This window comes from Lissotriton vulgaris, chromosome 9, assembly GCF_964263255.1.
Source record: "Lissotriton vulgaris chromosome 9, aLisVul1.2, whole genome shotgun sequence".
NCBI lineage: Eukaryota > Metazoa > Chordata > Amphibia > Caudata > Salamandridae > Lissotriton > Lissotriton vulgaris.
In genome coordinates, this window is record NC_141697.1 from 395,386,833 (window position 1) to 395,401,823 (window position 14,991).

Genomic DNA, 14,991 nt, shown 5'->3' on the forward strand with positions numbered 1-14,991 from the left:
GTTCTGCCCCCATTCACCCCCCACCAGATTTCTAAAAGGTGCTCGATTTGGGTTGTACTAGGATCCAACTCAAAGTACGGTAGGAGCATAAACCACTTCGTTTAATCTGAGTTTTGGGATGTTTTGGAATGTACATCCCAAATTATGAGTGCACATTTTTGGTGGTGGGAGATGGCAACAAGCTGTACATTTTGTAGTTCAGTCCTGTTTCTGCTAGTGCACCATAAGAGCAACTCAATTCCTGGAGAGGAAAAGGTGATTTTCAATTGAGTTTTCTTTGTATTTTTTTCTTTTTGTTTTGGATTTCCGGGTAGAAGAGGTTGATGCTACTTAATGTTGTAACATTTATTTTATCTTGAGAAATTATAGTGTTTTCTGTGCATTATTGTAAGACGCATTTCCTCAGGGCTGTGACATCCTAGGTATTTTTTCAATTTTTCAAATGTTTTTCAACTAAGACAATGTATTGCATGGCTTGTATGTCTCTATCTGGTGATCAAACCATAGACCTCTAAAAATATTACATGCATTACGTCGCCTACCAGACCGCTGTCAGGGTGAATGTATATTCACTATTCATAAATCACCATCCAGCCACCATGCACCGTGATTACAAGTGCATCTCTTCCTTCTGCTTCTAATATGAACCATGCTAGTGCCCTCTTGTAAAGCCCCAACACCCAGAGAACTGTGAGGATCCTGCGACTAAGGAAGAATCATATTGGGTCAAATAGGCAAAGCCAGCAATTGCATTCCTGGGTTGCAACGTAAAAGAGAGTCCGGGCAGTCTGTCCTTTTTGCTGAGTTACTGTTATGTTTCAATTATGCACATAAGCCTATTGTGTGTTTTGACTGTAAATATTACCAATCTGGCACATTAGAACAGAAGAAGTGGCAAAGATGTGTTGAATTAAGTGCCTTCTCACCTCTGAGAAAAGGCCAGGGGCGGAGCTTCCGCTGGTGCAGCAGGTGCAGTGGCACCGGGGCACAGAGATCTATGGGTCACTGTTCAAACAGCAGTCAGGGGGGGTCATTTCCCTCCTTGCACTAGTGCCCGTGACACACTGGCTGTTCCACTGGCATCCTGGCTTTCTGTGCCTCTCCCACTCAGCTTGACTAATATAGACATCAAGCTGCCTTCCCTGGGTGCAGGCGAGGTTTACTGCATCTTGCTGGAGCGATCACATGCTCCCCCTGCTAGTGGCTGCTTCCAGCAGCTGGCAGAGCTCAGCCTCTGCAGACCCCCTCTCGTCTGGATTCTCCGAGCGAGCAGCATCTCCAACATGCCTTTCTCCACCGATTGATGGAATGCTTTGCCCATCTCCCCTTCAAGCATTTTCTTTTTTGCTCCATCTCACCGAATTGCCTTACCCCTAGCCATGTATGCATTTGAGGATTTCAGGTAGGACTGTATGTAGGCTGTGTACGTTTGGTTTTTTGTTGTGTTTTTTCCCGGGTTAATCTTCTCTTTATAGCGTAAAGCAAACGAATCCGGTTTTAGTGCAATAATGTTTCTGGCTACACATCTGGAAGGGAAGAGACTGGTAAAATAACATATACATTCAATCTCATTGATTTATTTTTTTAATTTGCAAGCTGGGTCGTTGTTTTTGTGCTACCTACATGCCAAAGATGCCTGGCACACGCGAAGATGGAAAATAACTATGTATTCCTGCTTAATGTTCATTTTTGTTTAGTTTTGGAAATGAAGGAACAGGCAGCCCGCTAAACACACAAAACGCTGCATTAAAATGTTTAGAACAAAGGCTGCTTCTCAGGCAGACAAGATGCATCCGTATGAAATAGCCAGTCATAGAGCGTCTCTTTCGTGTTTCTGGGTGCTTTTTAATGTGATTTAGAACATCGCTGGGTTTCTGTTAACCAGTTTTTGTTCATAAATGTGTTTCACATAATTCAAGGTGTTTCTGCCTCTGTGTTGTGATGTGTAAACGTGTCTTCCTCAGTTAATTCTATCAAAACAATTCTGTGCACAGCGATCTTTCTCTCCTTGCAGTGCTAATAAAAAGTGGTATTTTGACAGTCTCGACCTTCAGCCCTAACCTGTATTCCACTTTGTTTGGTAGATTTGTTTTGGTACTTTCATGCCGTATTGAACAGATTCCTCACATTTCGTACACCCAAGGCGATGACGCTGTCATGACAACGTCAGTGATAACTTGCTATTTTGTCTATTCTGCTATCAGTCAGTGGAGAAAAACTGTGGCGCGTGCAGTGCTTGAAGGATAAAAGGCTCAGTGTGCAGTGGGGTGCACAGAGCCGGGCGAAATTAGCACATCTGCCCGGTTTGGAGTACGTTTATTGTGCTCAATTTTGATATGCTGTTACCTTTTCCAAGGTAAAGTATACACATTTTGCTTTCTATATTTATTTTCTGAAAACAATACCCCAATATTAACAAAGCAGATGGAATTCTATCAAATAAGCTGTATTTTGATCAGGCACATGCAATTCTAGTATTTGTTACATAATTATCAAGCAAGTATATTTCTACTAAATATACTTTTAATGACCGAAAAAGTAACATTTTATAAATATGCTCTGTATTGTACAGGCTGGTGGAATTGTGTTAAATGTGCTTTTTCTTAACCAGTAAGGTGGAATTCTGTCAAATGTGCTCAACTCTGACCAGGCAGACATACCTGCATTAGATATGCTCTTTATTCTCCCAAAACCTATAATTCTATGAAATAAGCTCTGTATTTACCAAGCAGTTTGAATGATGAGCAATAAGTATATACAACGGGGACATCTGACATTTAGCCCTGAAAGACGCCCATCGCCTAACTAAAAACTGAAAAGCATGCTCTCTCCTGGGGGTGTTCAAATATAGGTTAGATGCAGATTTTGCTAGTGTGTGAGGAGAGAAGCTCCTTCTCGAAGAGTCGGTGGCGGCATGGTGGGCGGCCACATCCTGCATATGCGAGGGAATCTCAAGGGGACAAGAGCTGGTGGCCAGATACTTCCAGATAGATTCAATGCAAGGGAATGCGTTCAGTGTCAAAGAAGAGGATTCAGATGCCCAGATCCTCGTGCGCATGTCTGGACTGCTTCACAGCTGGCTGCTGATATGCAGTTGAGTGGTCTAAAGCGGATATATGCATCTGGCCTTGTAATATTGTGCTTGCGAATGCATTAGCTGCTGGAGTTTGAAATCCTCAGTAAAGCTCTCTGGAGAAATGCTCTGCTCCCAACTATTCTAAAATACGAAGCTATATTTAACTTGCGACCTCACTCTGCGCTGAGATGGCAGCTCATGTTTTGCATATCTGTGCGGGGGCGGTATGAGAAATTGTTTGCAAGTGATAACGTGCTGGATTTTTCCTCTGGGCTCTATCATAGCACCATTATCAGTTTCCGCTGGCTTGATGCAGACAGACTTACTGGGCCAGCTTTTGTTTTTAGCAACTGGGCATCAAGGAGACTATTTCTTCTCCTAACCTATAATTTTGAAGCAGGATTGTGCTGAGTGTTTGGCTAGGCTGGAGGCATCAGTGTTGGCAAACTAAATATGCCTGCGCCTGCCAAAAACATATATTCTAGTTCAGGAAGTAGGCCATTGACAGCCTTATCCTTTCCTTTTTTGAGAAATGTAGAAGCTTTGTTCAATTTGGCTCTACTATGTACGCTTGAAAAAACATAAGTACGAAAAAAATCCACCTCAGGCTATTACTCCAAAGTCTTAACTTTCTTTAATGAACTTGTAAACTTGGACAATGTGACCACTATGCTTGGCCACTGTAAAAGTGTCACATTACCAATGCCTAAAAACACTCTAATAGCCGTGTGTGTTTCTCAGAAGACAACCCCCCCAAACTTGGCTACTTAAACAATCTATCTACGTATATTTCTTCTTTTCTCTGCCCATTTTGCCACCTGCCACTCAACGTATATGTTACCCTATTGTTGCCACAGTACTTTTAACATTTTTTATTTGTACTTTATAAAGCACTCCGAGCCAGCCTTCAGCTGTAAATGTGACCCAACAACGTCAGCGCTCACTGCTGACATCTGGTGTGACCTGCAGGTCCCAAGTCAAAACCTTCATGGTCAACTTCAAGTTTGACAGCTCGAACATCATAATTCATTGTCACTAAATGTATCGAAACGTGCACAAATAAAGCGAAAATCTATATACAATATATTAAAACGCGTTAAAAAAACATACAATCATAAAATAAATACAAAAGAGTAAAACATCAATTAAAATCATTAAGCTAGCAGAACGCTGCTCAAGCTCATCGAAGAGTAATTAGAGCAAACCATTTCATATCACTGAAACATGTGCATAGAAAAGCACTGAAACATGTGTATAGAAAAGCCCTTCGATAGAAATGGTTGTTGTTAATCGAACGGCCACTTTAAGTCTAATAGACCATGCAGAAAAATTGAATTTAGATACTTAAGCCACTACCACTCTTGTAGGATCACTTCTACGTATTCTAAAAGCATTAGTGCGGTGTGAGATCCCCAGTAGTACATAGAGGGACAATCCACCTGTCCCTTGGTCTAGACGAATTTGGGCCAAAAAAGAGCAAGTGTTCCTCAGTCTAACCAGATAACATGCATGACTAGCATAAAGTGGATTTTGCCTGTACATGAGCCCATTTTTCTTAAAACACAGCAGTCGGCAAGGTACTGTACTTAAACTGTAGGTAATGTGAGCATGCAAATACACATGAGCAGGACGAATAGCGTTTGAAAATTCCTCAGCCTTGGTCACACTCTTGTGGAATACAAAAAACCTTCTGCAGCTGCCTGGAAAGCTAGACCATTCATTCTGGGCAATAGCTCTCTCCTAGTATCTAGCTTTAACAATAGTAGCCGCGGTAAGCGTGAAAGAAAAAGGCTCCTTCTAAAATTTGCCTAGACCTAGGTCGTACAGTGATTTCTTATAATAGGCTAGGCACTTGAACTTATGAAAGCTGCTTAAGTTGAGAAAATCCACTGGGCCATCTCTGTGGGACTGTAAATCCTCAACGACCCATACACGGACCCAACAAAGTAACAGCTTTAATGAAGCCAACGCAGAGAGAGGATTAATATCAAGGTCCAATCTAAGCGGAACTAGAGGGGCAGCTCTTCCCATGCTTGTAAGTGCTCTTATGAAATTGTTCTCATAGGTCTCCAGGGTGCCGGTGGAACGACAGCCCAATAGCTCTGCGCCATGCATGCAGTGCTGTACCCCTTGGCTGGGCTTTATATATTTCCATAGCTAGAAGAATTGGATACCAAGGGGCATTTTTAGAAAATCTAACGATGGCCGCAGCTCTATCGGTTAGCAGGAGTGAGGTGTTGAAAATCTGTGGGGCCCATGATGATCTGAGTCAGCCAGACGCATCCCCAGGTAATCAAATTCCTTAAACCTTTCTATCTAGCACTTCCTGTCCCAGGCGAATGGTCAACTTACCTTGCATCAGTTTATGGCTGATAAATTGAGTAATATTAAATTGGGCATTAATAACACCTGTAATTTACAATAATTATAAAACCAGTGTTAAACAGTACTTTTAAGGTCAATAATAATAACTCTGTTTTTATCATGCATCTCTATGACCATTGTAACCTAATTTATTAGAGGCACATGAAACAAAATCTACACTGGTTTTCTGTCCCTAACCAGGACTGAATTCCAAAAGTATGAAAACGTGAAATCCAATGAATCTGTTTCTCAAAGTCTGATTCCTGTGAACTCTGTGTTCCGCCTTTGTGAGGCTTCAGCTAAATCCACTTTCTGGAGATCTTCCTTCCGCTCATTCTGTGGATTCCGCTCGGGCAACAGGGGATCACTTGGGATTGCTCAGTGGCTCTTCAGTATGCTTCGCATTATCAACAGAGGTCTATAGATGTCTGCTTGTTTCAATTTCCCTTGAGGTGGGCTGCCTTTCAACGAAAGAAACCAGCTTCTAGATCTGCCTGAAGGGCCCAGAGGCAGGTCTTGGGATTCCATACAACGGGTGAGCACGCCTTGAACAAATGTCGAGCGCAAAATTGACTCTGCATATCCAGATAAATGCTATTGAAGGTAGAGGCAAAGGCCACTTTTGAGATGCACTGCTAACAGCAGCATAGCAAAGGAGACCAGTGTGAGTAAGGAAGATTGGCTCCTCCCACTCCTGGACCTGGTGCTACTGCACCTGTTGCACTATCGGTAGCTATTCCCCTGAATTGATCTAGAAGTATTTAAACTGAAAGATGAATGGACCCGTCTTTAAGGGAACTGCTCCACTGGGTCGTAGTAAAGGGGGGGGGGGGGGCGGGGAGGGGGGTCATTCAGTGAAGAACATCTGTGAATATAGAGAAATATAAATGAGTTATTATGACTAAAAGGGTTGTTTTTTAGTTTTGGGGTTCTGAGTGACTTCATAGACAATGAGAGTTTTGGTTTCATGTCTGTGATGTCACTCAGAGCCCCTAAGATGAAATTGACATTATCTATATGATGTAATTTGAAAACTAACGGAGAAAAATATAGATTTTTGGATTACGGGTTTGTTTTTCACCTTAGCGTTTTGCGTGGCATCAAACTGACAACAAGAACGAAGGTGAAAAATATCCCAGTAATTCACTTTTTACCCATCTATAATACTATGCTATTTTTGGGTCCCAAAATCATCTTTCTCTGTTTTGTTTGCTATGCCGGAGCAGAGAAGAAACGAGGAGCCATATACAACATAGCCTCTCGTCCCTGTCCCACATGTGAAAAAACAATAAGTACCGGGCCTCTGCCATCTGTATTTATTGCCACTTCCCTTCTGTCCACCAACAGCACCCTCCCTTTAATCATCCCCTACCGACCAAATATAAAAAAATGACTACCACCTACCCCACCACCCTCTGTGCCGTCCCACCCTCGCCTCAGAAAACTCATGCTCTCCGTTCTGCATGGAGCAGACAGCAACACAGGTGGTGCAGAGACAGGGTCACTGAGAGCCATGTCACCACAGCACTGAAGCTTCTTCATCAGCATGGGTCTGCAGAGACCCATGGTTATAGGAAAATGTGGCAGTTAGGCAGGGGAAGGAAGCACTTTCTCTTATGACATCACAGCACCGCGCTGCAACTTTTAGTTCAACCTGTTGTTACCTCATAGGAGTGATTAACCAGATGTCTGTCCGGTTAGTCACACCGATGACTTCCAATGGAAACAATACATAACAAATGCCTTCTTGTGCCACAATGAGGGCTATATTGTTGTTTTCTCCACCTCTGTTTTAGATTTAAGGGAACCAATTGGTTGTCTCCAACACTGACAACATTATCTAATAGTGTATGTGTAAGCACAACAGTTAGCACAGGCCCCACACACAGAAATATATCACATCTGCAGTTTGTATCGTCTGGGTACACCACATGAGTCATTTCTCTTCCCAGTTTCCCTATTATTAGATGAACTACTTGACTACTTGCACATTTTCATCCATAATATTCTGTAGTCCTAACATAGTTATTATCCGTTCATGGCAGGTGCTCATTACTGATTTTGAAGAGTGACTTACATTTTGAAATCTGTGTCACATTCATTGCTGAACAGAATTCATAGCAATACTAATGTCTTTGGCCTCAGGGGGAACAAAAGGGAAGGGAAGGCCAGGACCAAAACTGCTACATATTGTCTTCTTAAAAACTGTTTTCTCCTGAGTGCCAAGCAAGAATATGGGTGCAACATTGGCACCACAATTTCCCATCAATACTTCAACTCCAGGGGTAAGAATTAATGGATGTATCCAAGCCTTACTAATTGGTTAAATCAAACGGGTCTGCAAAATCTAAAGTGTGTTGTGGATTGGGACATGTAGGTGCAGCGTGTCCATCGGTTAACCGAGAACAGATAAGATATTAACTGGATGGTAGGGGTTTTATACCTTCTCTTTAGAATAGCTCCATGTGTGAAGCTCTAATCATGACATTTGTGTTTCTAGCATTAGGTCGCCAGGTATGTAGATCCATACTGAGAATTGGGAAACTAATACTAGTCATGGACTGACTAGCCCCATATCCGCTGTGGTGGCAGATGAAGTGGTACAAAAAGGAGCATATTTTTATTTCTGCACACTATGGAGTATGTTCAAACAATGGATAGCTTCTAATTAAGTATCAATGTTCTATTCTGCAGTTTTTGTATAGTGCATGGCTACCAAGAAGCCTCCCAGCGCAGATACCTTAGAATATCAGGGACTGAGAACGTTGATTCGTGAACAGTCCGGTCTTCAAGGCTTTACGAAAGGGGCGTTCTTGCTCCAGTAGGCATAGTTGGAGTGGCAGGGAATTCCAGAGTTTAGATGCCCAAACAAATTGTGGATGTCCACCCCAGTGTGATCTGCTAATCCTGGGGACCACCTTCGGGAAATGAGCAGAGGCTGATCTAAGAAGTCTCCTAGGTAAATAAAGGGAGGCTTACGATCGTAACAAGGAAGGGCCTCTATTGTTGACTCATTGTATACATGATGCAGAGAGATTTGAATTGGACCTGGTGTTCCACTGGGAGCCAGTGAAGGTCTCTGAGAGTCCTAGTGACTGATGTTTGGGTGTGTTTGCAAGAAGTTGAATAGCCGCGTTCTGCACTGTTTGCAACCTTTTTACCACATTACAGGTTGAGCCAAGGTATAGGGCGTGCCAACACCAAAGCCTTTATAATCACTCTTTTGGCTGTATGAGGAAGGAACTTAAGAACCTTTGTAAGTAGTCTGTGAATACCAAAGCAACTAGCAGATTTTTTTTGGCTTGGTTGTCCATTGTGTGAGGAGAATCTAGACACATCCCCAGGCTCTTTATTGAGCCTTTGGAGGTCGGCGGCTTGCTCAACCATTCTGGTAAGGGGCTTAGGACATTACTATGGAAGTTGTTGCCCAGCAACGTAACTTCAATTTTGTCGTCATTAAGTTTTAGTTTACAACTATTTACTAATAGTGATATCAACTGCTATTTTTAAAACCCTGAATACACTCTTGCTGGAATTAATATGGTGGAAGGGTCATAGGAGGTCGGGGGCTCTCAAAACTTCAGCTGGGAACAGACCAGGGGGGAATGGGTGTCCCAGATTTTAGGGCAATCTGCTATGAGAGTCAACTGCAGTGGTTATCGTACTGGATTGCTGGTCACAACTAGATGGGGCTCGTGCAGCAAACGTTAGCCCGAGGTACCCTTCATACCCGGTTGTTGCCCAAGGGGCGGGTCCCATCCACAGCTCCCACACTACTGAAGGTTGCCCTTACCTTCTGGAAAAGAGCATTACACTTCACTAATCAGCTACTCCCCTATGCCCCCATCGTTCCTCTGGTAGGGGTAATCACTGCCCGAAGCATCTCCAAGTGGATACGGGAAGGGGTGAACACTGTGGGGATGCTGTTTGGGGAGAGTATGTTACTAGACCATGAGAACTTTGCTAGGGAACAGGGTGTCCCACGGTCCCTCTATATTCTGCATGAAAGCATTACTAGATACATCAAGCAGAATTGGACGCCAGACAATAAAGAGCCCCCCACACACGATCTAGTACATACACTATACCTCATGGGTAATGAGCGTCACTTGATTCGTGGTTGTATAGGGGTATTCGCTCCCATGCAGCAACATCCCTGGCGGTGCTTAGAGCTAAATGGAATGCTGACATTGGGAGAGAACTGTCAGACAACGAATGGGATTCCCTCCTGGAGTACCCCAAGAGGGTATCCCGCAATGCTACATTTAAATTCATCCAGTACATGGTGCTATACAGGGCCGATCTCACACTGCACCGATTAAATAAAATGTACCCGGAGGCGGAGGATCACAGCCCACGATGTCTCGTGCATTCTGCAGACCTTGTACATATGCTGTGGGCCTGCCAACTCTGTATGCCTTCTGGGCCACCGTCATAAGGGTCCTAGGGACTGTAAAGAGAATACGGCAGCATATTGTATATAGGGCCAGTGTCGTGACTACAAGAAACAAAGTTCAAACCTAATTTGCTAACTTAGCCTTGCTTATAGCAAAACGATCAATTACCATGAGGTGGAAGTCCGCTGTGCCCCCTGCGGCACTTAGCTGTATGGGGAGAGGGTCAGGTGGGGGAGGGGGAAAGTAGGGCAATAAGGAGGAAAGAAAGCAGGGTCTTACAGAAGATACCGATCCCTCGGAATGGGATGCAATGCTAGAACTATTCATAACCTCAGAACCCCCAGCAACATGACCCGCTGTAGGGTATAACTACACAGCTCATGCTAAAACTGGATGTACAGTGACAGAGCCCCCCAGGATACTCCGCTGAAGGAACATGCGCAACCATATGCTATACAGTCAGGAATGCATATGCAAATATATCCGAACCGTGCTTCTTATTGGAATAAGAGTGGTCAGGAGTCAGTCGGGTAGGGAGGGAGTAGGGCCGAAGGGACAAGGGAAGAGGGGTGGGAAATGTTACTTTGATATGCAGATTATCATATCCACTCTGTAAGCATTGTTATTGTGATAACTGTACATCTAACCACAGTCTCCATAGCTGTTATACCTACCGCTGTACATGTAGGATATTGTGGTTGGTTCTTCCCTTTGGGACTAATATGTACCCTAAAACAGCATTCTTTTGTCATATCAGAATGTTATGCACGAAAATCAATAAAGTATTTTTTTTTAATTTGTTTACAACTGACCATCCACTTTGCTTCTTCCTGAAGGCAAGGAGTCAAAGATAAGTGATTGGAGCTATGGTCACGGAAGATTGACCTAACCAACTGGGTGTCATCGGGGTTGGAGACCAGTGTCAACCCAAATGATTGCACGATATCGGCAAGGGGGAGCACGTAAAAATTAAAAAGGTTGGAGCTCAGGTAGGAGCCCTGAGGCACCCCACAAGTAAGGGGGAGACTGGTTGAATAATAGGCCTGATCCAGAACCTGAATTTTCGGTTCTCCAAAAAAGAGGAGAGGCATTCTAGTGCTCCGCCCCCACACTGGCCTAAGAAATTCTTTGAACGAGAGTTAGATGGTCCATGGTGTCGAAAGCAGCACTGCGATCAAGAAGGATAACAGTTGCAGTTCCAGGAGCCTCCTTAGTTCCTCGACCACCGCTAACAGTGCTGATTCAGTGCTGTGTTGTGGGCGGAAACCCATTTTAGTTGGACGAAGAACTGCCTTAGATTCCAGGAAGACAGAAATATTCTTAATAACCAGTTTTTCTAGAATTTTTGTAACTCCAGGTAGCAAAGAGATAAGCCTATAATTGCTTAAATGAAGGGGTCAAGGTTAGGCTTTTTTAAAGGTGGCCTACCTATTGCATGCTTCCATTGGTGCGGAACCTGACCGCTAGAGAGGGAGATGTTTAACAACTCTTTCAGCACCTGTGCAATGCAATCAGACCCTTGGTAAAGAACATGGAGCGTGGCTGGATCCAGTGGTAAGCGTGATTTTACCACATTTAAGAGATCTTGAACAATACTCTCAGTAACATTAGGAAAGGTTCAAAGGTAGCCATCTTTTGGGTCAGACAAGGATTGATTATGAGGGGAGCAAACCAAGTTAGTCCTATTAGGGAAGGAGGAGTAAATATGTAACCTTTTCTTCTGGAAGAAATGTGCGAAATCATTGCTGTGCTCTATAGAGGCATCTATTGTGGGGCTAACTGTTGTCGCACACTGATCTCTTTAAGAATCTTAAAAAGTGTATGGAGGGGGAGCGCTCCTAGATCCTTCGACTACCTTAAAAAAGAATACCGACTTCATGACTCCCAGCACTATCACTACCTGCGACTTACGCATGCCCTGCGACCACATATGCACACAGACATTTCGCTCCCAGAATACTCCCCATTAGAGGACAGGCTCCTACTTGACCCTATTCCAGATAAACCCACATCTACCATCTATGGCAAGCTCATTAACAACATGCCTGACCCTCTGGTGTCCCTGCGTGCAAGATGGGAGGGTGACATTGGTAGCCTAAAGGATGAGGATTGGCAAGATGCCTTGCCAAGCCCCCGCAAAATTGCGATTCGAATCAGGTTCCGCCTAGTGCAACTTAAAATTTTGCACCAAGTGAAATGTACTACCCGCGTGTCCACCTGATCTCATGGGGAAGGAGCCTGTCCCCGCTGTGTGTGAGGGGATGCCAGGAGGAAGGTACCTTCTTCCACATACTGTGGGAATGTCCGTACATAGTGCCCTTCTGGACTAGGGTTGCACAAACAATGGCGACAGTGGTGGGGTCACTGGTGGATCCAAGGTGGTTATTGCTAATGATCAAAGGAGCCACGGATTGGTTCAGGTACAATGAGATTTGGCTCGCAATAGCTGCAGGTGTGGCTAAACTAAATATTGCCAGTAACTGGGGGGCGCAGGCGCCCCCACAGTGGAACCAGTGGCTAAGGGACCTGGACTGGTGCCAGAGGGAGGAGGAAACAATATATAAATCCAGAGGTAGTATTAAGAAATGGAGGAGGGTGTGGGGGCCCTGGCGCAGGTATGGGGACATGCGGAGTGGGGTGGGATAGGGGGGTTTGTTGTTGCTACCAGCCCTTGTAACTACAGATTCTGTCCTCGAATGTACAATGTAAAGCATTTTTTCTGTAAGCCATTGGAACACTGCTGTGTTTTGTATGAGACCTTAAGCAAAGTTAATAAAAAGATTTACAAGAAAAAAAGATTCTTAAAAATTTCATTAGGGGAGTTGGCAATTTTAGTAGCGAAAAAAGTGTCTTGAATCGATTTTAATCTCTGTGTGTTACAGCCTAACAGATTTCCTATAATTAGATTTGCTTGACTCATCGTAAGTCTTTCTCCATGCATTTACACTCTTTCTTCATGGACAATAAGTGGGCATTAAAGCAGGGGAATTTATGGGCCCGATGGCCATCTTTTTTTCTTCCACTTGACTGGAAGAACTCTGTCGAGTGATTCAGTAATCCACTCACTAAACTGGTGGGCTACTAATGCAACACAATATGTGAGGACAGGTGTTAGGGTTCCCTGGGCCTTTTGTCAGTCATCCACATTACTTTTGAGTCTGGGATGATCTAATCGTCTGACCGGGGGAATAAAATGGTCTGACCAAATTAAAGGCGAAGGGGTCTGGACCTGGAGAATGCCAATATTACTAAAAACAAGGTCAAAGGTAGGGTCCATTCTCATGAATAGTACTCTCCACCAGCTAGCTGTGTTAACTGTAATGAGGGTTTTCGAAGCACTATCTTTCGTGTCATTCATGTGAATATTGAAATCGCCTAGTACAGTGAAGTTGGTTTGTCTATGGCTAACTTAGCAACAACTCCTGTAAGGGCTTGAAGAAAATAGGTGTAAGGGCATTGGGGTCTATACACAAGAATTTGAGAAAAGGAAAAGGTAGGGGATAGTGTTCATGAAAAGAAAAGGCTCTCACAGCTACGGATATTAAACGGCAAGGTGAGGAACTTCAGTGACTCCCTATGAATAATAGCTATCCCACTGCCACCTTTATCCTGCCTATCTAGCCTAGATATGCAGTAATCACAGGGAAGGGCCAGAATTATGTCAGGCCCAGAGTCATCTGATAGCCATGTCTGGGTGAAAAATGGTACATCTAAACAGGACACGTCAAGGAGGTCAAATATATCCTGTTTGTGGGCGGCCAGGGAACGGCGGTTAATCAAAGAGGCGCGCACAACTAACGGAGCGGGTAGATAGCCAGAGTGACACTGATTTAGGCCCGGCTGAGGTGACCATCCACAATTTGGACAGGGACAGTTTGCTGGGGTTTATTGAGTGCAAGCCGGAGTTGGGGGTTGGAGGGTTCTCCAAAGAGCTCGCAGTTGGCCTGAAGTTTATTGAATTTTACCTAGTAAAAGAGGGACATCATCCCTGGCTCCTGGTCCCAAAAGGGCGCAGACAGGCTTGCCTTATTTGCGTTTCACTGTGTGTCAAAACCACGTCCTTCATTTTATGGCAGGTTGTACGTAGCAACTAGAGCGCCGCTCTAAGTGCAATGTTTTAAAAACCTCACTTCCCTCGATGCACCAACAACATGGTAAAATTAGTAATGTTCCCTTAACAGTTTTTTAAAGGTGTAACAAGATTTTACAGGAATGCTAGGCCAAAAGTTAAACCCAACCTAAAAAATGGATCACCAGATCCAGAACCATCACAAATTTTCCTAGAGGTGACCAGTTGATCTCTTAGTTATATCTGGATTCACTTATATTAAATGAACAAAAAGTCTTTGCCACTTCACTGTGGACTTACACTAAATTGTACTTGCTTTTGCAGCCAACACCCTTCTATTTTAAAATTGTGGAAAGCGTGCCACTGTGTCTAGTCCCACTAACTGTGCCTTTGTTGACTAAAAATGTTACAATTCAAGAAGCAGAGGGTGCTTCTTTTTTATACAGTACCTCACAATACCTCACAAGTCCTTAGCAACTAGTCATTGTGGTCTGACACCTGTACTTTGGTCATCTTTTTTGAGAATGTCATTACCAATGACTATTTTTCCTAGTTTCGTTATCAAGGAATCCACAAGGCCATGATCTTCTTTCTACTTACTTTCTACTCCAAAAGATCAGTTGTAAGGTCTTGAGGAGCCCGCTGTCCGTGGTTGACCCTCAGCAGCATGGGCCTTCTGGTCAGCGGCCACTCTGCTTCCTCTTGAAACACATGGTATTATTGTTCACTTTCGATCTTCTGTTTTCCTTGAGAATCATGATGATTGCTGACATCTCAGAGGGAAAACAGATTGTTTGAGGTGAATTATAAGAAAAATGTGAACAATAATGGTCAATTCGGCAAATCTGACTCGTATCCTGAAAGTCTTGCAGTCAAACTGCATTTGTTTCAGCTCTCTTGAGTTTAATAAGCAAGCGCTCTATTCTATTGTTTAAACCCATTTTCTTCAATGTATTAAATAACCAAATTCTTAATGGGGTTTAAATTCTTTCTTAAGAAATATTTTGAATATGTGTTAATATCAATCCTCCAAATGGTTTTACTTTTGGCGTTTGTGAATTTAATACATCTTCAAGAGGAAATTA

The 14,991-nt window shown here is 43.5% G+C and overlaps 1 protein-coding gene across 12 annotated transcripts in view; it reads left to right on the forward strand.

The window, feature by feature from the left end:
* EVL (Enah/Vasp-like) overlaps positions 1-14,991 on the forward strand; it is a 581,837-nt gene that overhangs the window by 87,157 nt on the left and 479,689 nt on the right. For 8 of the 12 annotated variants that reach the window (XM_086937788.1, XM_086937791.1, XM_086937792.1 and 5 more), the window contains exon 1: positions 1,253-1,402. The exons of the other annotated variants lie outside the window; for them this stretch is intronic. In XM_086937788.1, coding sequence (XP_086793914.1) covers positions 1,380-1,402 — 23 coding nt within the window. In that variant the 5' untranslated portion in view covers positions 1,253-1,379. Of the gene's footprint in view, positions 1-1,252; positions 1,403-14,991 lie in introns of those variants that run through there. 12 annotated transcript variants of the gene reach the window in all.